Consider the following 23,759-nt stretch of genomic DNA (forward strand, 5'->3'; position numbering starts at 1 on the left):
CAACACAAAACAGGGCAGTTGAATGCTACTGGGTTTGGGTTTCCTTTCAGTGACACAGCAAGAAAAGCAATAAAGAAAAGACAAGAGAAATCTGGGACCAAAAGGAGACATGAGTATGGAGAAGAGTGTCTGGTAGCACAGGCATGACCCTACTTTTGCAAGTCCAGGAGTTCCTCTGCAGCCCTCCCTTTAACTTTGCTGAGGGTGTGTTTTTTGCCAGAAACAAACAATCAGCTGATGGTTTGCAACTGAAGTTGCAATACTGTCACCTCCACTTTCCAGCCACTGTTGTCTAGTATTGAGCACTTCCAGAGTTAAAACATCCACAATGCCCAAGTGTAACATTCCCCTCCAAATGGAGCCAGACCCCCCAGAGTAAGAAGGAGGATAGAGCTCTTTGTTTTGTGCCAGTGAACACAAACCTTTCTCCCAGCCTTGGTTATACTCCTTGGTATAACCAAAGTACTCCAAGGTAACTCCGTGCTGCAACACAGTGGGAAGAAATCCAGTCCTTGTGACCTGCAGGCAGCATACTGCTGCAAGGAGACAGCATGTGATGTGGCCCACCTATCAGTGCTACCTACAAGCAGAATATGGTCACTTGTTTCTGTCGTGCCATCCTGGCAGGGCATGAAGTCCTTTAAAAACCCTGTAGTGTCCGTACCACTAACTGTCAGCTCTCTGGGTTCCCCCACAGCTGGCAGCTCAGGTCCTAGAACCTCGGAGCATCGGCTTCGGGATGGTGGACTCCAAGAAGGATGCCAAGCTTGCCAAAAAACTAGGTGAGTGCCACATTTAATATCTCTGGAATAGCATGGAAAGAATACCGGAATGATGCCAGACAGCCAGCCCCAGAGAGGATGGTCAATTCCTTATCCCCAGTGCAGAGGGTGGTGGTGGCAATCACACACTGACCGTCTGCCCTCCCCAACCCAGGGAGGATCAAGTGGGAGGCAGGGGCGAGCTGGGACCTTTCCAGCAAAAGGCTTCCTAGTTGAGAATGCTAAGAAAAGCTAACAAAAAAGAGCCAATTCATGCTGTAGTCATGACAGGGTGGAGGCTCACAGCTTGCTAAGCAGAAACTATAAGAGAGATGTCATGGAGTAAATGCACTCTTCATGCCCAGAGACAGATCTGACACAGTGATGCAGAACTGAAACCTACAGAGATATCACATAAGCCCTCTAAATATCACCTTGCCTTCTAGCAGGGTAATTACCAGTCACTAAAGCCACCACTTTGCAATGACTTGGTAGCCAGGTGCCAACCCTTTCCAGCTAACCCCTTCTTCCCTCTGCTATGCTTCTTGACTCTCCCGCTCGAGTCCATCTGTGCAGGGACTCTTACCAGGAGGGGCTGCCTTTGCCCCACAGCTCAGCTGGAGACAGGAGAGAAAAACGCAGTTTTGTGGTTTGCTCCCCAGAATAGAAGAGGCAACTTCCTATAAAGGTGAAAGGTTGATGACACCCCCCAAAATAGTTGCATTCTAGTGCTTGGCAATTTCTTCATAACTGAGTGCACAAAGTTTATAAAAATACTACAACAAATAAAAATAATGGTACATACATATACCAATAGGCTTAGGGTCAGTAACTTTAAGCATTGTATATCAGGCTGTAATTTTCTTTCCCAAAGTAGAGGCCAAGCATGTTAGTGGACACTTAACCAGAGCTGAGATTTTATGCCTCTCCAAGAGGCAACAAATTGCCACCCATATTGACCAGTGGTACCCTGCCACTACACGTTGCAGGAGCTCGATACTGCTGATATTGGATCCTCTACCAAGACACTGTGGCATTCAGTCCTCAGGCCAGTGATGTAGCATTCAGATCTGCCAGCCTGCCATCTTTAGCATCTCAAGCATAGGTTTCTAACCCTTTTTCTAAGGCTAGCTAAGCCTCAGAGAGTTTAAAGCTCACTTTGGCTTTCTGGTCCCTTTTTATATCCACATAGTTCAGTCTTCTCTAGGCAGAGAGTGCAACCCTGAAATCCAGACCTATATCAAATTCCATTTTTCCTAAAATGACAGGCTGTTCAAATTTGGGACATCAGTTAGAGCCCAGTATTATTTACTGCAATATGGATAGCCAAACTAAAAAATTCCTAGTACAGCATTCTTCCAACTGAGACCAAACTGTGATCCAAATGAGAAGTTCCCAACATTTGGGAAGAAATTAACACAAGTTCTGGTTGAGGTCTGCCCATCGTGCCCTGAAATATTGGTCAGGAGATTGTTCAGATTGTTTCTAACCGGACAAGCTCAGTGAATTGGTAATTGCATTTTCCCAGGACACGTTCCTAGAATAACAAGCAAGATGCTCCATGGTAAAAAGAGCAATGCTTTTAGTGATGTGTTGACCACATTATGTTTCCTGTCTCCTTCTTTCAGGCTTGGTTGAAGAAGGAAGTCTCTATGTCTTTAAAGAGGAGCGGTTGATTGAATTTGATGGGGAACTGGCCACAGATGTCTTAGTGGAATTCCTCTTGGATGTAAGCAGTGACAAGCCCAGAGCTAGATAAAATCTCCCAGAGAAGACCTTGCAAATACTGACCTTACTAGAAAACATTGCTTATCTTTACAACTCCATATCTGTTTGCTGCACACTGGCATACAAATGACATTGCCAACTTCAATAATTGTCTGAATACAAGTTCTCAGGAAGGCCAACACTTTTATAAGACACCAGCCACTTACATCTTAGGGACATTTTGCTCTTTCCTACTTATTAGGTGTCTGACTGCTCTATTGGGGAGCAAGTAACATTCCCACATAATTAGTGGCTAGTCACCCACTTCAGTTAGCAAGCTGGTATGCAAACACATTGCCATTTGCAAAATCATTCACCCGATTTAAAAATATATATAATGTTTCCCAAAGCATCCAAGAAGTAGCATTCCACAAAAAATCAACTAATAAGAGCTCAATTCATTGCAGGGGGAGGGGGGGCTATATGTTGTGAACTATTTGCCCATTTCTAGACAGAGTCACACAAACAACGTAGTGTACTACTGACACTTCCATGAACTTATGGAACTGCAGCACCCTAACTTGGAAGAGAACATGGCCCTAGACCTAGTCCTCTCAGGTCATTTTGTTCATGGCACAACTACATACTCATCCTTGTGCCTAAAGACAAAAGAAATGTTGCTTCCCTCATCAACTTTTTGCTCTTCCCTCCTTTTATATTCTATTCCTAGGAAGGGTAACAAGCCAGAAACAAGGTCTTCGTTTTGTAGTGAAAATTTTGGCCTGTTCTGTATAAGGCTTTTCAGCCTGAAGAGCTCAAAATGGCCCCTCAAAGCTTAGCAATAATTATTATTTATGCTCTGTAGGTGGAGAAACTAAGGCACACAGGAATACTGCAACAACTCTTAACTCTCCATCAGAAACATCAAAATACAAAAATTGGAGGCAGCTTGCTGTAGCCACAGGCACACACTCTCTGCTGAGGGAATTTCATGGCCTGCAAGTTTGACTTTACTTTGAAATGAGGCTCCCTTTATGAACACCTATTGCCATAATGCAGTTGTGAGTTTGCTTCCCAGTTTGGCAGGACCTCAGCCTAGATAGTCACCTGCATTATTACTGAAGGTGAAGCACCCATGGCAAGGGCCACAGTTCAGGCTGTGATTTCGTACCAGCCATTGAGAGCAAGGCCCAGAGCATGTACATCCTATTTGTGAGGGTTCCCACACCTCTCAGCCCCACACCAGTCCCTCTGGTGCCCCAGGAAGGACCGTTCACCACAGGTGCCTCCTCCAGTGCTGCTCCGGCAGGGAGGGAAGAGAAACATCTCTATGGGATGCCATCTCTCATACAGCAATGCAGGGAAAGAAGCTGGGGTCTTTTCCCCCGACCCAGCAAGGCCACAGACAAGGCTTTTTCATGATCCAGGGCTGTCACAGGATCCCTGATTCCCAGGGCTTGGGCACCAGAGGGCACTACCGGAATGAACACACGCGCGGTTTGGGGTTTCCCATGCCCAGCCCAGCAGAAAGCATGCTGAACTAGCCGAATGCCTGAGCATCACTTGCAAGCTGTGCAGCAGAAGTCATTTTGTGATGCTCGGTTTGCTGCACTCTGTGGTGTGCTGCCTGTAAAATGTGTTTAGTGATAAAAGGAAGAAAGCAAGGATTTCTGTTTGTATGTTTTCCACTCAAGAGGGAAAATACCCAGCAAAGCAGGGAAATAAACATCTGTGATGTCTGGGCAGCCTGATCTCAAAGGAAAACAAACCCAGTCGTCCTCTACAGATTTTACAGTGGCCTGCCTGCATTTTTTTTTCCTAGTACAACCGCACCTGATTTACACCAGTACTGCTGGGCAAAGCCAGACCAAATCTTGTTTCTTTAACTAGCTGCTGCTGGTTGAGAATAAAAAAATAATAGTTTGTACTAAAGACAGACTGTAGCTGCAGATAGGTCTAGAACCAAATGCCTCATCAAAACTGTGATGTATCCCAGTCCAAAGTATGGGTTTAACCCATTTTACGTAGGATGATCAGTCAGGAAGACATGCATCTATACTTTCTACTGCTCCGCAACATCGTTTGCCCACCCTCTAGCATGCCATTTTTCATGCTGTTCTCCAGAAAAGATCTCTTTATAATGACCTATTCCAGCAAATTACACTTGAAAACAAATATATCCATCACCCACAGTGGCTCACACAGTCCCCATGACAGCCCTTTTCAACTCAGCCTCTCCAAAGCCAGCTACTGCTCCTCCTTATCTCTCACCACAGCAGGTCCCTCACCATCCATTTGGACTATCCAGACCTCTCTCCACTTCCCTGCCGATGCTTCAACCTATGCAGTGTGCCTCCTAACAGCTCCCTCTGAAGGTGACCCTTTTCCTCTAGGTTTCTCACCTTAAGGCAGGGAGCATTAAGTAGGGTTTCCAGCAGCAGAGAAATGGGGCAACCTCTTTCTCCCCACTTAGGTCACTAGTGACATAGCCTGCTAGTCATAGATTGGGGCTGCAAATCATTGTGTTACCAAATGCATTTTTCATGGCAGCTGCTAGAAGACCCTGTGGAGATCATAAACAGCAAGCTGGAGCTTCAGGCCTTTGACCAAATTGATGAGGAAATCAAACTCATTGGCTACTTCAAAGGAGAAGACTCTGAACGTGAGATGAGTATTTTCCCTTGTGGGGCTTGAAGTCTTGAAGGGGGAGCTGGGAAAGGCAGGGACTGATTCTTGGTCATGAATGTTAAAGGAGCAGCAGTATACAGTGGGCCATGGCAGCATCAAAGTCACTTTCAGCAGGTGGAAAATGAGGCAGGGTTGCAGGGAAGTTTCTGCTGCTGCTGCTATTGAATTCATTCCTCTGCTGACAGCAGTAACCCTTCTGCAAGGTGTCTGCTGGCAAGAGAAGGGGGTGATAATCCAGGCTCTCCTACTGAGAGAAGTAACTCTACCTCACCCCAAACCACATGAGATTACAGTAACACTGAGTGAGCACCTCCGTCTCTCACAAGCAGTGAGCCTGGAAGGTTTAAAAAAAAAAAAAAAATCACAAGAAGAGAGGGAGATGAAGGGAAAGAGGGGGACATACATTCAACACCATCTTGGGAAAAAAAAAAAACAGCAGCGGTAAGCAAGACACTTCAGGGCAACCTGGCAGCAACTCTGACCTGTTTCTGCTTGCTAAACCCAGGGATAGCTGAGGTAAGCAGCCAGCACCCCACTAAGAGGAGGCTGGTCCCATACCCTGAGAGACATATGGCTCAGGGATTCTCACTGGCATCCCAGGAGAAATGTCCTTAGCTCTCACAAACCTAGAGAGACCTTCCCCAAAGTCCTTTCCTGGTGACTGCCAGCAGCTTCCTCAGCCAGCCCTATACTCTCCCGTGCTTACCAGGAGGCACTGGCACTGCACATCCCACACCACAGGTCTTAACACCTATACAAACTCCTTTGGCAAAAAAGAAAGATATTCCTACATGAACAAGCAGCATATCAAAGAGCCTGCTGCACAGCAGCAACCCCTTCACCTCTCTCTTTAGTTTCCCTGCTGCCTCCAAACTGGCTGCACCTGGGGCAGGGCTGTGCCCCCAGCACTTCTCAGGAACAGGTGTTTCGAAGAAAGGTGGAAAATACCTGTAATAAAGAGCTTCTGCCAGGCTGAGAGTTTCTTTCCCAACCCTAGCTGAGGGCCTTGTATCAGTAACAGTAAAAACATATCTCCTTCCTTTCCCCCGCTAGCTGGAGGAGCGCGCCTCATTGTGCTTGGTGAATGTTTAGGGAATCCCAGCAATCATTAATGCTAGAGTGACTCAGTCTGAACTACTGCTTTGTGCGAGGGGCAACTGCAAGAACCATCACCAGCAGGCTGGAGGTGTAATCCCTGGACCTGCTCCTCAGGGCTGCAGATTTGAGCCCCTAGTTAAGTTCTGGGGTCTATAGCTTTCCCGAGCCCTGTGTAGCAGCACAAAGTCTGTCCTATTTGCTCCATATGAAATGGTTACTCTTTGTAAACCCTGGAAGGGTGGAAGAAACATAATGCTGTCATCTGCCATATTTTGTAATAATATATATTTGTTCTTCCCTAGTGCCTTCTGTGCTGATCAGAGCATAGCCAGCTGTATGTGAAATCTTTTCTTCATTCCCCTTTTCTCCTTCCAGATTATAAAGCATTTGAAGAGGCAGCTGAACACTTTCAGCCATACATCAAATTCTTTGCCACCTTCGACAAAGGGGTAAGCGTGCAAGGACTCCACTGTGAGAGCTCACAGCCTCTTTTCTGCACAGCTTAGAGGCTTTCAGTTACACAGGTTTAGGCTCTGAAGTAAGAAGTTAAGAACAAGCCTTCCCTAAAACTCTGTCGATGTGGAGGTTTGGTTGGGTTGGTGAAAAGAATGAAAGAATTGAGGGATTCAGCCAGCCATCAATGCCCAGCTACACTTTCCTGAATCTCTGTAGCTGGTACCCAGGCCCTCCTAGGCCATGAGTTGCTGCATCACTTGCATGGTCCTAGTGGACATGTCACCATGAAGACGGAGCAAGGCTGGCATACAGAGATGAGAATCAGGTTCCTTTTGCCCCATTGTGCCTCATCTCCTTCTTTGCTGTTTGAGACCCTCAAGTCTCAAATGGAAGAGACAGGCATATGCCTGCCTCAGGCTCCCCATGTACAATATGAAGACATGCAAATAACTAGTCTGTGAGGAATAAATGGGGGATGCTTGAATAGGGGTCACAGAGACACATGGATCAAAAGAGTTGTAAGGTGCAAAAGGACACTATGTTTATCACAAAACCTCACTCTATCTGTAACTTCCAACTCCACCATTTACATGGTGTTTTCCAGAAGCTCAGGATGATCTCAGATTTAATGTCCAGCTCCAGTTTTTCATTTTGAACATTCCTGTAACTAGTAGTATGTGTGTCCACATTTTGATTTGGTCCTGTTGCAAGATAAAAGGTCATTTCTGCAGTTTGGGGGCAAATTCTGGTTTGGGTTTGAAAACCAGCCCCATCAGAGTCATGAGTGCGTGATTCTGGCCTTGGTCTGACCCAGTGCTTGAGACAAGTAGAATAGAAAGCATCAGTGTTTCTTTACCAAGGAAGGATTCATTCATGTTCTTCATGGCCACCTCTAATAATGCGTTCTCTGAGAGAGCACCTCGAACTCTGCTCTGCTACCAGGAAAGACCCTAGGTAGGCAAAGAGGCACATCAGATTTACTCACGTGTGACCTTCTGCCACTGCAACAGGTTGCCAAGAAATTAGGTCTGAAGATGAATGAGGTGGATTTCTATGAACCATTTATGGATGAGCCTGTTCACATCCCTGATAAGCCTTACACAGAAGAGGAATTGGTTGAATTTGTGAAGGAGCACAAAAGGTACGTAGAGTGCAGGATGTTCCTGGCCATGGGAAGTGGGTAAAGGTGTCTGTCATCATAGGCTTCCCCCTCTAGGGCAGCCCATCTCAGTAGAAGTGAAGATGACTACCACTTTTTGGCTGTTTTCTGATCCGAGTTTGAGAGTTTGGTGAGTCTTTTCCTAACCCCTGAGATACAAGCAGCTGTACCACAATCACAGCCAATCAGTACATGGAGCTATGACAGCACAACTTCCCTCCTCCTCCTGAGTTAGTCTAGTAGAGAAGCTTTCGGGCAGTAAAGAGTGGTAAGTCTGCCCTGCTCGTCCATACTTTTTATTTAGGATTGTACAGAAAATGATTTTCTCCTGGACTGTCAGGTGAACACCAAATTCTGTCCATCCCTCTCCTTCCCCCAAACAGCTTCACTAATGGCTATGCTCCTCTCCTGATGTCAGATAGGTCTGTACACAGACTCTGAGCTCAGACCAAGGTCAGAGGAACCATGATGGACTAAGACGAACGGCACCACACTTCTGCTCAGAGCGGGGTGCACAAAGTAAGCTCCTTCAGTTACAACTGTGTTGGAACTCATCTGGAAAGGTGCTGAGGACCTACAGTTTTTGATCAAGTGAGTGGGAGCTGTGGATGCTCCATGCTTTTTGCAATCATCAGGTGTGTGGCATAATTGGTTAGGGACTTGGCTACTTGAGGAGCCCAGGAATCTAGAAGTGACTGGAAAGCCTGATCCAGTGTCAATGCACAGACTTAAATATATAGGCACAGATGCCTATGAGGTGCTGTATTTTTGCACCCTTAAAAATACAGTGCAGGATAGTCACACCAGGTATCTGCTGCTCCTGCAAATGCATCTCTTGGAAGACATTCAAGGGACCAGAAAAGTGTTCAGTAAAAACAGGGCCATGGATACTGTTAGGGGATAAAAAATAGGACTGAGCTGGAGATTTCTGCTCATACACACAGGGTTAAACATATTGCTGGGTATAGAGACAGGAGACTGGTCACATACAGATTCAGAAGACAGACTTGGAAACAGATCTCTGCTTTTTCTGAAATATGAAGGGGTCTTCTATCCCCCATGTACTCTCAGGTCACTTTGCTGACCTCCTACACTTCCTGACCACAGCTTTTCCCATCTTTTTCCCCAAGTTCTTTCTGTCAAACAGCAGCATCAGGAGTCTGATTAAACACAGTCAGATAAATGCTAGCCTAAGGCAAGCTCTCCATCGGCACAAAATTGCAGTGGAAACCCCCTGCGTCTTACATATTTCAAGATGCTATCTTGCGCTTGATAGAAGTGGGGGAATGTGTCTTTTATTTTGTAAAAGTCAAGGCTCAGAAGGGAATTAAAAGGAGTCTCATGAAATCAGATGTGTGAAATCCCAGAGCTGCCAAGGTGCTGTCATGAGAGGGGAATAAAACCTTTGGATCACAGTGATATGTTCCCAGCAATTAATACTGCTTCTTCTTTCCTTGCTGCTGGTAAAGCACCTTAAGCCAAAGGTTGGAAGCGGAATTAGTCAGATACAGAGATGATCAGGCATGTAGAAAAAATGAAGCAACTTCAGCAGTTGCTGCCTGCTAGTTCCATTTAGACAACTCGGAAGGAATTTCTCCACTGCAAGATGGTCTATAAGGGCCACTTGCCTCCTTCCCCTCACACAGCAGAGTCTTTCACTTTACTCCAGCTGGGAGTCATGGGATATCCTTCCTCTAAGGTGAGAAAAGCCTCTGCCATCTCTCCATCCCTCAGAAGGAGGAGTACCTACCCCATCACATCACTAGTGGAAGCTCCCCATATTCAGAAGTACCCAATCGCTTTTGCACACCTTAAGAAGCCCCTTCAAAAGGGCTCCCCGCTGTGCTGCTCAGGCAGGCTTCACCACCTCTCCCTCCACCCTGTCTCATTATCAGTTCTGACATGGGATATTCAGAACCACAGATGTATGCAGTATGGGGTGCACAGTGGGGCTGTCCATTGCCATTAGGATATGCTGTGTTCTAATCCTTAGTCATTTCCCAACAATTTCTAGCATTCTTTTTGTCTTTTTGCCTTCAGAACTGATGTTTTCCTAAAAGTACCCACAGTGACACCTGGACCTCCTTCCTGAGCAGCAATAACTAATTATAACCAATTTAGAACCCATTGTTGCACATGTATAATCAAGGTTGGGTTTTTTTTTCCATGTGCATTACTCTCTATGTGTCTATCTATCATGCAGCTACTCAAGTCAGAGGAGATCCCTCTGCAACTCTTCAGATGGTGTTGACCATCTGAATAATTGTGTATGAGAAGCAATTTTTTCATCTTACCATTCACCACCTTTTTCAGACTATGTAAGAATATGCATATGATCAAGCCACAGTATACGCTATGAATTTTAACTGGTTAATACCCTCCATAGTGAAAACTGACCTTTCCTTTCTACCTTTCATTTACTATCTTCAAATGTCATTAATCCACAGGAGGGCCTCTCCTCTTACGTCATTGCAACATAGTTTCTTTGATAGCCTTTAGTAAGTGACTTTGTCAAATGCTTCTTTAAATGCAGTAAACTGTGTTGACCAGAATACCTTTATCCACTGGTTGACTCGCTCCAAGAACTCTAATGGATCTGTGAAGCATGACATTCCTCTAAAAAGTCACGTAGTCTTTTATCCTCTTGTATTTATTCAAATGTGTATTAATTCTATTCTTGCTAATAACTTCTATGAGTTTGCCCACATGGAAGTCACCCTTCCTGGTCTGTGGTTCCTCGTATCTTTTTGGAACCTTTGAAAATGCGATCATCGGTCCTCGTGTCCACCCTTCTGGCAGCGAGGCACACTGAGCCGACAGATTACACACCTCTAATAGCACAGCATCAGTTTCATATTTGATTTCTGTTGGAATTCGTGGGTTAATGCCATCTGGTCTTGGCAGCTCGCTACTATTCATTTTACCAATTTGTTCTAAAACCTCATCTACTGACACTTGTCTTTGGAACAGTTCCCTAGACCTGTCTGCTAGGAAGAACTGCTCTGGTGGGGGAACCTCCCCAGGCACCTTGTATTACAGTGAGCAGAGATGCAAAGAATTACTTTTGCTTTTCTGCTTTGGCCTTATATTCCTTAGGTGCTCCTTTAACACATCAGTCACCTCTCAGCCTGACAGACTCTTTAACAGGCTTCCTGTTTCTGATGTGGTTGAAAACATTTATTGCTCTTTTTTCTTGCCTTTTGTGAACTATCCCAAAAATTTGCTTTGGCTAACCTTATGATTTAAATTTTCTTGCCAGAGGTTATTCTGCCTTCTTTGTTTCAGCAGAATTTTGAAGGATTTTTATGGTGCAATTATGCTGGGGTAAAACTAGGAAAAGAAGAGAACAAAGCCCAATAGGCGAGCAAGAATGTGAATAGCCCAGGGACTGCAATACAAAACTTTACTTGCTCAAAAACTGAATGGGCCATCTCATGCTCTCAGCTCCACATGGTGGAACAAACTACAATGTGTGAGGATAATTCACCAAAGAATTCCAGCACAGAGGACCATCTCATCTTCTGAGGCACAAATAACAGCTGCAGTGACTCTAGTGGGGACAAGGGCAGAGTTTTATCACTGTAAATGAAAGGCTAATTTGACCTAGTGTGCCCCTAGGCTTGCATTCAAAGTGTGCTAGCTTATGAAGCTGATGCCAGTCACCAATCAAATATGCCATGGCGACCTCTTCCTGTCACAGTGGACTGCTGTCTGCATCCTCAAAGCATGTCTCTTCTTCTTTCCAGGTCTACCTTGCGGAAGCTGCGCCCAGAAGACATGTTTGAGACCTGGGTAAGCACATGCGGGTGGGAAGCCTTTCATCTTCTGTGAGCTTCTAACAAGACACAAATCCTTTCTGGCTACCAAACTGCCTTATAAAAGCTCCAACATCTGACTAGACAGAAACACCAGCTTTCCTTCCTTGCAAAGTGGCTGCAGTATTATAGACATGCTGGCTGCTTTGGGAAGAAGGGAAAGCCTTGGTTATGATGTCCAACACCTGAATTCAAACTATATGCTTAAATGCTTTGCTGAGCAAGGATGGACAGCTGAGCGGGGGCCCAGTTGCTCCTCAGAGAGAACCAAAGGCTAGCAAAGCATGCCAGGCGGCCCCAGCAGTCATAATTCACCTCCAATTCTGCGCAGGAATGGAGAGGGAGGAAGCAGGATAGAAAAGCAATTTCCCAGCAGTGTAAACAGTGCTGATTCCCAAGAACTGGCTATTCCAAACAATGGAAGAAGAGAAACTATTCTCAATTAAGTAACTACCCTAGCTGGTCCAGATGTATCTGTTGTTAAGTCTCTCTAGCAATCATGATATGACTATATGTTCAGCATCTTTGGGAAGGATTTTCTCAGAGACATCCAAGCTGTTGGTAGGGTGACTTCAGCAGCTTGTTTACTGGGTGAGTAAGGGCTCTTGTACTGAACAGATGACTAATGGAAATTGTACAGGAACAATTGTACAATTCAAAATCCAAACGAGGGCAGGCAATTCCGTTAATTATATACACTATGGAGCAAATGGTGCATTGATTGCACTTCTCACAGCATGAGCAAACCACACGTCGGAGATTCTGCAGAATTAACCAGCAGTTTGGAACAGATCGCACAAGGCTTTTGTGGTCTGCAAGTGTGGGGGAAGAGGGGAAAGGTGAAAATTAAAGAAAAATCATGTATTACAAATTATTCCTTCAGTGCAAATGAGCATGATGTTAACAGCAGGTCAGGGAACTTCAAGTGCCAGCAGAATGCTGAAAAACAAATTGAACAGGTGCTTTAAGGACATTAAAGACAATACAGTCATTCCTCCAGAAAGCTCAATACAAGATTTTTAATAGCATTCAGTTGCCTTCTTGCATAACATGAGATGCTGTGGGCCTCAGAGGCATCAAAAACCTTGGGAATCTTTAATACAATTGAATCAGGAGTTAAGAGTCTCTTGGGCATGATAGCTTTCTCATTTTATTTTGAAATACGTTTTCAGTGTAGAAGATGGCTTCCAAGATCCATTGAAGTCCCTCGAAGTTTTTTTCACGGGCTTCAGTGGGACTCAAATTTCACACACATGGTGGTTTTGATTTCATACTGAATATATTTTAAAATAACTTCAGGAAAAATGTGAATTGTGAATGATGGAGTGTTTGCTTAACGAACACTGAGAATACAGGGATCGTCCCATTAAGCTCAGGAGATTCTTATATACAACAGACAGCATGTTTGATTCTAATTCTGCTGCAAATTGAGAATATCACAAGTGACATCACTGGAGTTACTCCAGTTTTAAACCACTGCATTAGAGGTCTGAATCTAGCCCTGGTTTTGTATTTTCCTGTCTGACAATGCTGCTGGCAAATATGGAGAAAAAGCGAAACTATAGATTTTGCCAGCTGTAAGTGGTGTGAATCCTGGAGTAAATTTGCCTAGAATGCCTCTGTGAAAATGTATTCCCAAAGACACCAGTGAGGGCTCAGCATCCACTATTGTTTCTAAAGATAATGTTGTCCACTTAATCTTTTAGAGTTTTTTTTCCTTTCAGTTTTTGATGGTGGCTTTGTTACCTCTGGGCTCAAAAGGGAAAAGAAATTAGCATTTAGATGGGAATTTTTTTCTCACATTAAAACCAATTGAAATGGAAACAGGGACCAGCAATGGACGAGGAACGCGAAGCTGTTCTGTGGGATAATTCTGCGATGACATTTCGTAGCAGGCAGATGATAAACCGTCTGGCAGATCCATCGGCCTTTGCCAATATCATTACCTAAGCCCGCAGTCATGTGGCTCATGGAGAAAAGCAGTCCGGCTCCTCCAAGCCACCAGGCTGTCGTTTCTTCCCTGCACTCATTTGAGCCCCATGGCATTTGCACAGAGACATCCTCTCCCAATCGGTTCCCCTCACTGCTCACAGAGCCCCCTGCCTGGACCAGACCTTTCACCTCCCAAAGATGCGCAAGTAAGCCAGCTCACCTCTAGTATTATGAGCAAACCCCGTTCACTCACTCTAAAGGAGTGTGTTTGGGGTCTGAACAGGAGATATTTGTCTCCCCATGAACTGGCCCCTAACATCTGTAAATCAACTGGGGATGTGTGGCCTCAAGCCATGGTGAGTGAGCCCATACCCCCCCTCCCCCCCCCCCAAGCTAGAGGTCACGTGGCCTCCTTCAGAAGCAATCTTTTGCCCAACCACACCACGAGAGGCTCTGTCTCCTTCACTGCTGCAGTGTCCACCTTGTTTTTAGTTGCAGGACTTCAACAATGCCACCCAAATCACCCTGTTCAGCACCTGCTACCTCCACAGCTCAGTCCTACCTCAGCTCTCTTCCTTGGTGTTTCAGTGGGGCTCCAGTCAAGCCTCCCTTTATGATTGAGTGGTTCTTCTGAAGGTATCCCACTTGTGCTGGTCTCCAGTAGCAGCTGGGCCCCTATCCTCTCTCTCCTGGCCCATCAGTAATGGTGTTATTGCTTCCAGGAAGATGACATGGAAGGAATCCACATCGTGGCCTTTGCTGAAGAAGATGACCCAGGTAGGAGGCCATTTTCCTCCTTGTATGACCCTGTCATTCAAGGGAAGCACGGTCTGATGGGCTTTATTTGCATTGTGGCTGTTCTGTGGGAACCTTGCGTGCAGGTTCCCCTTTGCAGATCCCCAGATTTCCCCTTCTTGTCCCTGCTCACATGCTGCTCTCCCTGCTTTGCTCCTCTGTGTGTGATTTACCTCCCTCATGAATGCACCCCTCGTGCTCCCAGAGGCATCTCACCCTCCACTGCTGGCTCTGCCCTGACTCCTCCTTCCAGGGTCCGTGCCTTTCCCACATGAAGGCTGTCCTGCTGGTAGCACAGCCACGGGGAGCCTCCCTGAGAAGGAAGGCTGCCTGCTGCCTTTCAGCTCAGCACTCGTAACTTGCCTTTTCCAGAGCAAATCCAGTCCAGCAGCTGGGAGCCTGTCGGACCAGCCAGACAGCCCTGTCTCCTGCCAGGAACCCCACACCCTGGCCAGGAAGGGGAAGCCGGTGCCTGCCAGGACAGGGAGCGAGGCTGCTCAAGAGCGTTTGCGCTAGGCATTAGCGGTTTCACTGCTCGGGAGTCAAATGCATGGGCTGAACCATCAGCTCGGGATTTAAATTGATCGCCAGCTGGAAAAAAAAAAAAAAATCACCCTTTCCAGCCCAGCCTGGCACCAGGAAGTAATTCATCACTGGCCTGCGTTTCCTTAGCAGCTTTGTATGCCAGTCCCAGCTGTTGCTGGAACAGTGCCCAGCACAGACCTTTGGTTTATTCTGCATGGCAGGTTATACGTTTTATGGTACAGAGTGAAGAAGCAGGGGCCAGAGTGCCAAGATTTGCTCTCTGACTCTGCGGTCGCCCTGCTGTGTGGCTCGGGAAATGTGCTTGGGGCTGGATTTGTCAAGTACACTTAGAAAAGCTGTGGGCAACAATTCCTGAAAAGCAATGGAAATGGTGCTGCTAAATCCTTCCCAGCACATGGAAAAGCTTTAGCCTCTCAGGGACTCCTTTCCTGACTCGCTGAAAGAAAATAGTGACATTGTTCCATTCCACAGAAAGATTACGAGACTTAATCCATGTGTAACTAATTTCAGTATCCTGGGAGGATGCTGGAAATTAAAAGCATCATGATCAGAAAAAAAAGAGTTGGGAGGCAGCATTTTCTTTTACAGAAAGGAGAATTATAAACAATTCTTGTTTTCACAGGGGGTGAGGGATGTTGAAAAGCCCAGGAGTGCAAATGCTGATGTGTTTTTAGGAGAGGGATGTAGTGGTTCATATATCATTTCAGATGGCTTCGAGTTCCTGGAAATTCTGAAGCAGGTTGCCAGGGACAACACAGATAATCCCGACCTGAGCATTGTGTGGATTGACCCCGATGACTTTCCGCTGGTGAGTGGCAGAGGCTCGTTTCCTTTCTTGGGTTTGTGTGTGGATGTGTGAGAGCACCAGCATTGCCCCAAAGTGTGCACAGAATACAAAGGAAGGGAAACTGGGCCTCAGGAGATCAAACTGAGGGCTACTCATTCAGGGTCTGCCTCCCAGCCACATTTTGCACACTAGCGCTGGAGAAAGAGGGTGATCTATGTGGCTGTCTCGGGAACATCCCTAGGATAAGGCATTTTTCTCTGCTGTGTGAGGCAGCCCAAGTTTGAGGTCTAACTCTCTTCTCCAGATTTAATCAATACACAGTCTCTTCACTACAGTCCGGCTGGCTGAATTAACATAAAGAGGTTTTGCAAAGATCCTTGCCTGAGCTTTGTTTTTCATTACTGCAGCTGATCACTTACTGGGAGAAGACTTTCAAGATCGACCTGTTCAGACCACAGATTGGGGTGGTGAACGTCACAGACGTGAGTAGCACAAGCCCAGAAAATCCAGTGATTGAAAGATTAGAGTGCTAGAAAGGACAGGATCTAAGATAGAAAGCAAGCCCACTGAGGTCAGTAGGACTTTTACTGTTAAGTTCAAGTATACCAGGCTTTTTCCCCAGGAGAAAGTATCAAGACTTCACCATTTCCATGTGCAAATGGGCTCTTAACATCTCCAATGACAGGCTTCAGTCTGAGCATGCTTCTGCTGCTGAGTCACATGCAAACCACTTCTGCCTAGGACAATATTGGCCCCTGTGGTCTGAACTTCAGGACTTTGCCTGGTTTCCTTTTCAAGGCCTCACATTTCCACGCCTTCACTCAGCGTGCACCTTTGTGCCTTGCAGGAAGGGTCTGCTCTGACTGGAGCCTGGTTGGGCTTGAGGGGGAAAAGCGTTTGTCTGTGTGTGTGTGGGGGGGGGGGGGTTGCATTTAGGGAGAGAAAAACCAAGAAGAAGGAAAATGTTTCTGCAGCAGAAGCAGAGTGGCACAGCTTGAGTGAAGGAGTGAAAGATGGTCCCCAACAGATGACAGGGAGCAACTGCACAGATTAAAAAATAAATAACACAGCCATAATAGGAAGACAGCATAAACTCAAAACAGAGGGATAGTCCTGGGACAAAGAGGGTAATTGGGGGATTTCTAGGCTTTCATCCCATTGAACCACTGCTGCCACTTCCCTTGCACAAGCTGCACTCTCCTGCAGCCTGAAACTGAGGCCATTTCCTCACCGCATAAAAGTTCAGTTGCAAACACGCTGAGGGCCCAGAAGACCTTCTGCAGGGGCAGCAAGGAGGTGCAAGGCTCTTTGGTGCAAGGGAGCCTTTGTAGGCCCTGTTGAAAAAGTTCACAGACACAGTCCAGCCTGCAGCCAGCCCCTAGTTATAAATCCCCTTCATGTCACCGAAGAGCATGGCCAGGGGCTCTGACCCCCTCAGCAGCACTAACCGGGGGAGGGTCCCACCTCCCTGTGCCCATACCAAAGCCAGTGACACATGATGTCTGGCCACAGGGAGGAAGCAGGAACAGGGGATGGGGATGTTCCTGCATGCCCTCGCATGGAGCCCACCTATGCAAACATGGGCGAGAGCACAGCTCTGCCCTTGCCACTGGCCAAAACACAGCTCCCTGCCCAGCATCTGGGATTTTCCCCTGAGCAGGTAGCTCTGAGCTGTGCTGCCACATTACCATGGAAAGTGCAGCTCACCCCCCATGCAACCCCCTGTGCTTTGCTGCAGAGAGGCCAAAAAAAAAAGCATTTTTCCTCCTGACAATAACTGTCAAGCTGATCAGAGCACACTTAACACATGCTCCAGCCTGACTTGTTTACTACTTTATTTTTAATGATTAAATGCTGGATGCTTTGAACTGTGGCTTAAAATGAATCTATCTGGATATGGAGAGTGTCTCTGGAACCAGAATTGTCTCCATCACAGAAGTATTCTTAATTCGGTGTTGGGGGTAATGACATCTTTGTGTTTGAAATTTCATCAATACAGAGACAGATAATTTCATTAGGAGAGAGCAGGGAGGGACTTGGGAGAGTTGGGGCAACCAGCAGGGGCTTGGTGCTAGTTCTGTCCCTGCCACTGACCTTGCTCTGTGACCTGGAGCAATCCATGTCCTCCCTCCCATACTGTCCCTCAGGACAGTGAAATTCCTGTGTGTCAGAGAAGTGGTAGAAGATTGTGCCTCCTATTACTTGAGAAGCACTGCAAGATGGCAATGAAGCAAAAGCAATAGTTTATATAAACTGTGATATGCGGAAGGAAAGGCAAAGTAATGGTGTTATTAAGAAACTGATGGTCCTGGATCCTGCCCACCACATTTGAGTGCAAAGAAAGGGAACTGCACAGGTTGGTTCAGGAGTTACAGAGTAGGTGCAGAGCTGGCTAGATGTAGCTGGTGTTTTATATGTAATAGACCAGCATCTGTCAGAACACTGGAGAGATACCTAGAGACTGGGGACTGAGTGGGTTAAGACTTGTTAACAGAATTGTTAAGACAGACAAAAAGGAAGGACAAGTTAACATGCACCACCTAGAATAATATGAGAGATAAATGGACAAGCCAGAAACAGAGCCCAAATCTTTTAGCTTGCTGCTCTCATTACTAGCCCATGGTATCTCTCTTCATTGTATTTACTGCAGTTGGCCATGCTTAAAAGTCATGTCAAAGTTATGTTAAATAGCTATGAATGGAAATGCATGGAAGTCAAATTGAAAGTAGCAAGAAAATCATATACAAAGAGATATTAGGCATGAACATATGCCGTATTATCCAACAACCACTCAGAGACCTGTAAAAACTCATGGATTATCTAGAATTGATATAGTAAATGTTTCAGGTTGTTGATTATAATATTTGCAGTTTTTCTTTCATTCCTCTTAGGCTGTTTTCTATTCCTCAAGAGAGAGATCTAAGAAAGTTGTAGATTGGCTGGTGATACCTAAAACAAACACTGAGCTCATTTTGTTATTTCAGTGTTACATCACTGAATTCAGCTGAGGTAGACAGGTACAAAGTGGGACTTACACAGCAGAGTACAAACAAACGGTCCTGTTGGCTTCAGTGGACATAACCTCTGCGACCCCATCGCTTCTCTAAAAACCCGCCAATGCAAACACCACTGAGCTCCCAGAGGCCTCCCACTGGCCCATCACATCGTAGCGGCTCAGGACTAGTGCCACAACACATTACAAAATATTGCTGCTTTATTCACATAGCATCTTTTCCATGTGCAATGGGCCCAGTCCTATTCCCCTTATTCAAAGGTGTCATTTTTTGCCACACAAAAAGTCCTGCCATCAGCACAGGATCATTTGCATGAAGTATGAACTGCATGCCCTTCCACGCCTCCTTTTGCTATAGTTTTGGTGTTTTAGAAAGGAAATACAAGGGAGAAACTGCTTCCTCTGAGCAGAAATATAGCCCAGCTTTTTAGCAAATGGTACCAAAAAAAGAGAATTAGGCGCCACGACAGGGAAAGATGTGTAGTGAATTTGTCAAAGCCCATAGTTATCTTCTAATATATGACTAGTGCTTGGTTCTGCAACATCAAATGCTGACTGAGTTAACCTCACAACACCTCTGTGAAACAGGATGCTGATCCTATTTTACAGAGAGGCACCAGTGAAAGGGAAGGGGCTTCCCCAGAGGTTTACCCAAGGAACCTATAGCAAAGTAGAGAGAAAAACTTTCATCTCCAGGTCTCAGAGAACATTCAAGCAATACTTTTTGTCCATGGCTAATAACTGTATTTTAGACAGCATCTTGCTCCTGAATTAATCCCTCTCTCCTCGCCTTGTGCAGATGGCTGGAGAGAAAGAACAGAGGGGACCTATAGACCAGGGCATTGAGGTTTGTAGCCATTCTTCATGCGAAGCATGGCTAAGATGACCTGGGGAAAGGCTCTTCCAAGTGAAGAAACCACTATTACATACAGAGAGTCCACAGCATCATCCTGAGGCAAAGCTGATGTTCAAAGGGGGGGGGGGCTGACAGCAGGTGAGCAGGCCCAAAGGAACAGACCCCAGAAGGGCTATGGAGTGAAAGAGGGAAAGGCTGTGGACTGGGCCTGTGCAAGGGGAGGCAGCATAGCCTCTTTACATAGATTTAGGGTCAGCAGAACTGGCCAAACAGGGTGAGGAAAATGCAGCATGTACATGGGCAGTAGGAGTGAACAGCACCACACACTCCCATAGACCCATAAACCAGTCCCACCGCTCCTACTCAGAAACACCAGCACTTAGAGGCAAGTGGTGAACCCAGCAAGTGGGTAATGAGATGTTTTGGCTGATCCTATCCCCAAGCTGTGTCAGAGAGGTAAGCTAGCCACCACCAGTCCTACATCCCACCTGCGGTCCAACCCTCCCCCCTGCAATAGTAGCGAACCTGATGTCTGGTTCATGTCTCTGAGAGTGGCTAATCCCCTCTGTCACCTGTCCTTGCAGGCTGACAGCATCTGGATGGAGATCAGAGATGATGATGACCTGCCCACAGTCGAGGAGCTGGAGTACTGGATAGAGGATGTGCTTTCTGGGAAGATAAATACCGAAGATGACGACGACAACGATGATGACGACGACGACAATGATGATGACAATGATGATGATGATGATGATGATGATGATGATGATGATGATGATGACGACGATTAGTTTTGACTGTGTACAGTTTGACTTGTGGGTGCTGAGAGACCTCTGCTGTGGCAGGTTGCTCCATCAGAAGACCTGTGTTTGAGTGTCAGCAAGCACCTGCCTGCTCCTCTTTCCCCCTCTGCCCTGCTCCCCTTGCCCTTGCCAGGAGTCCCCACAGCCTGATTCTCAGCAGTGCTGAGCGACCAGGACTCCCCCTGCAGTGGGTGATGCCTGCGGGCACCCAGCACCGCTGTAAATCATGCTTCCTTAATACAGACAATAGGAATTTGCAGGGAATCCCCCCTGAATCTCCCCAAGGTGGGAGGAAAAGTGGCTGCCCACTCACTGCCAGAGGAATGCATTAAGCCAATTTATATTATCCGTGCTCATCAGCCCAACACTTACATCCAAAGACCAAATCTCATTCATAGAGAAGGTCACTGTAAAGTTTAGTCCTTTTTTATTAAACAAAATATGCTTTGCAGCTATCCTGCCAAGACCACTGAATCCTCCTGAAAGTTCTGCTAAGGGAGTCCATAGCTACTCATTAACATGTTGTAAGTAGCAAAAAGCTTTGGGAGGGGAGGAGGGCTTTACAGACACTAGTTAAATTTTCAGCAATTCCATATAACAGGATATTCTTTTCTGGCAAAGCAGTGCAAAACCAAACACCACATTCCCTGTCTAGCACAACATCTTCTTGAAAGCTCAGGCAAAAGATAGGGTTAGTGTGGGTGGTCTGATATGGGACATTGCAGCTTGGAAGTTCCTGAACTGCTGGAAAGGCTGATCCAGATCCGAGCCCAGATTCTTGAGGCTAATGATCACTGTGCTGAAGTGAACTGTTGATTCTTAACCCCAAAGTTTCAAGAAGCACCAGACCAGATCCCAGCCAAGTTCCAAACATCTGCATCGAAATCTGGGTTGGGCCTACCTTCTTTTTCAGGTGAACCTCAGCTGAATTAAAGGTTGTGCACTGAGAGCATGAGATAGTTGAAGAGGAAGTGTGAGAGGGCATACCCCAGCTGCTGGAAACATTCACAGGGGCCTGTCCTGAAGCCACCCTATTCCACATGACCTTCCAGCTTTAGCTGACTTTTTAACCCAAATCCCACATGGCATCTTTTCCGATGACCAAGACATTAGGAGGGAACACATCCATCCAATCATATTAGATGTTGGATAATGTGAGTCGGGCAATGAGTAGTGAAAGGATTCAAGCTGTTTGTCTTTTAAGTATTCAGCTGCAAAATTACTCCCTGCTTAGAGACTTAGGTGTCCCATGGTAGCCTGTGAGAAGCCTCTTTTGACCGCAGACTGAAAAGGAGCTCAGGGTCTCAGTTTGCAGTCAAAAAGGTCACTCACAATGCAAAGGGTCAGCAACTCAGTCCTTGCGAATGCAACACCATCCATGCGCAGGTCACTTCAACAGTGTTATATCTCTCTGCTTTCCCCAGCCTGCAGATTTCAATTGTCTTAGCTTATTAGGTTTGACAATAGTGCAATGAATGGAGAGTTTGGAGATAGTTTTATCTCTATAAATACCTTTTCCAGTTGTTCAGACTTTTTAGCATAGGTAGGGTATATTTGTCTTCTCTTTCTAGAGACAAGGAACATTGTTCTAATCTTTCTCACACTGGCTTACGTCAGAGATAACAAGTGATGTTAGTGGAATTAATAGTGCAAGGGACAGGAAAATCAAAGCTTACTGTATGAATGTGAACCAGCCTGATGAGAAACAAGGTTTACACACCACATATTTCCTTTATTGGATGAAGTGCAAAGCAAAGTTTTATAGATTTTTTTTTTCCTGCCTGTTGGTCAGTCTCTTTGTCTCTCTATATTTACAATAGCTGAAATAGAAATTTAAGACTACTGGTATAAAAAGGCTGAAGTACTGATATACTTCTACTTGTGCCATGTCCCCTTGGTGGAAAGTGACAGTATGAACAGCACACAGGGAGATATCTATGCGCCTGTATGTACACAAATAAGTACTGTGCTCATAAAGGGCTGGTATATGGTATATGACAATAGACCTCTTTGAATATCAAATGCTTAACCAGCGCTTTTCAGGCACATGCTCTTAGAAGAATAGGTTATACGAGGACATCAAAGCCCCAAGGTCAACTATTATCTTTTATACATTTGCCCTTTCTTGCTTCTTTATGATGCATAGACACTGTGTGGAAGACTTGAATGAAGTGTATTTGGGGAGACTGTCTGGGTATTCACACTGGGATTATGAACAACTCGGCCTCCATCTTAGAGGACCCTGTGGAGATTTTCAGAAGGCTCAAGATGCAGCGTGCTTTCAGCTTGGCAGTCCTCTCCTCTCCTTCACGCAGCCCTCTCTCCTGGTTGGAGGGGTGCACAGGACCTTCTGCTCTTTCCTTCCAGCTATTTCCTCCTTGCTGAAGGCCCTCTGTCTCTGGGAGAGAGGGAGGACTCAAGAGGCCTTGTGGAGAGCAAGCAGGAGACTCAAGGCCTCATCCATGCACATGGCTAAGGAGCAAGAACTGGCAAAACTAGCAGTTTAGTAGTCTCTCAGCCCACGGTTAGGGAACAAATACTGCTTGCGTTACTCACCTGAGAAGAATACTTGTTTAACTTTACCTTGGGACTATTCCCAGGAGTAAAACATGTAAGATTTCACCCTGCATAAGAACTTCCTTGGCATCCTGCATAGGCCCTGCAGGCCAAGATCAGTCATTTCCAAGTCCCATGAATTTCTGTAAACATGAAGAATAAATGAATAAAGCTCTACTGCCTTTCCCAGAGGGATCTCTGGACATCCCAAATGCCTGGGTACTTTCTGCATAGTTCCCCTTCTGCTCTGGATGCCCGTCTGCCCTGACATACCCCTCTCTAGGTGCTCTGAGAGGCATAATTTGCTAGCCCCGCTCAAAAGCAGAACAGACAGACCCTGTAACTGGCATGACAGCGCTGTCCAAGTGCACAGGTGTTTCACAAGCACAAATGTATTTCAGTACACCAAGCGACAGAGATCTGGGGGAAAAAAATCAAGGTGGTGGTGCTTAGGCTAATACAGAGGCTCAGTGAGTTTGAGCTCCTGCTGTGGCTGATGGGCTGGTGTCAGTGATTTGTAGAAAGTTTCTCTTGAGTTATAAGAGAAAGGGCTAATCACATGGCTGCCACTCCTCCATGGTGCCAGTGCAGCCCTTTAATGAGTTCCCCTTTTTCCCTTCCCTCATTTCCCTATTACAGTTTCCTCTAGTTCTCTTTGTCCATGGATGAGGTCTTTTTATCTTTAGCTCTTAAGCTAAAACCTTTTACTTATAAAGCTAAAAATGCCCAGTCTTCTTGACTCTCTTCTTTTATGTCATAATCTCTCAATATGTGACCAGTGAGATAC

The 23,759-nt window shown here is 45.9% G+C and overlaps 1 protein-coding gene across 1 annotated transcript; it reads left to right on the forward strand.

The window, feature by feature from the left end:
• Window positions 1-697: 697 nt before the first annotated feature.
• Window positions 698-20,594, forward strand: CASQ2 (calsequestrin 2; the record flags this gene model as incomplete). The annotated part of the gene is made up of 10 exons (XM_026077811.1): window positions 698-782; window positions 2,390-2,490; window positions 5,019-5,130; window positions 6,630-6,703; window positions 7,721-7,851; window positions 11,616-11,661; window positions 14,339-14,393; window positions 15,665-15,765; window positions 16,152-16,226; window positions 20,198-20,594. Coding segments are annotated over 10 exons (987 nt in total), but the record flags the coding sequence as incomplete, so codon positions are not given.
• Between the last annotated feature and the right edge of the window lie 3,165 nt (window positions 20,595-23,759).

This window comes from Apteryx rowi, unplaced genomic scaffold (genome assembly GCF_003343035.1).
Source record: "Apteryx rowi isolate R43461 unplaced genomic scaffold, aptRow1 scaffold_1125, whole genome shotgun sequence".
Taxonomy (NCBI): Eukaryota; Metazoa; Chordata; class Aves; order Apterygiformes; family Apterygidae; genus Apteryx; species Apteryx rowi.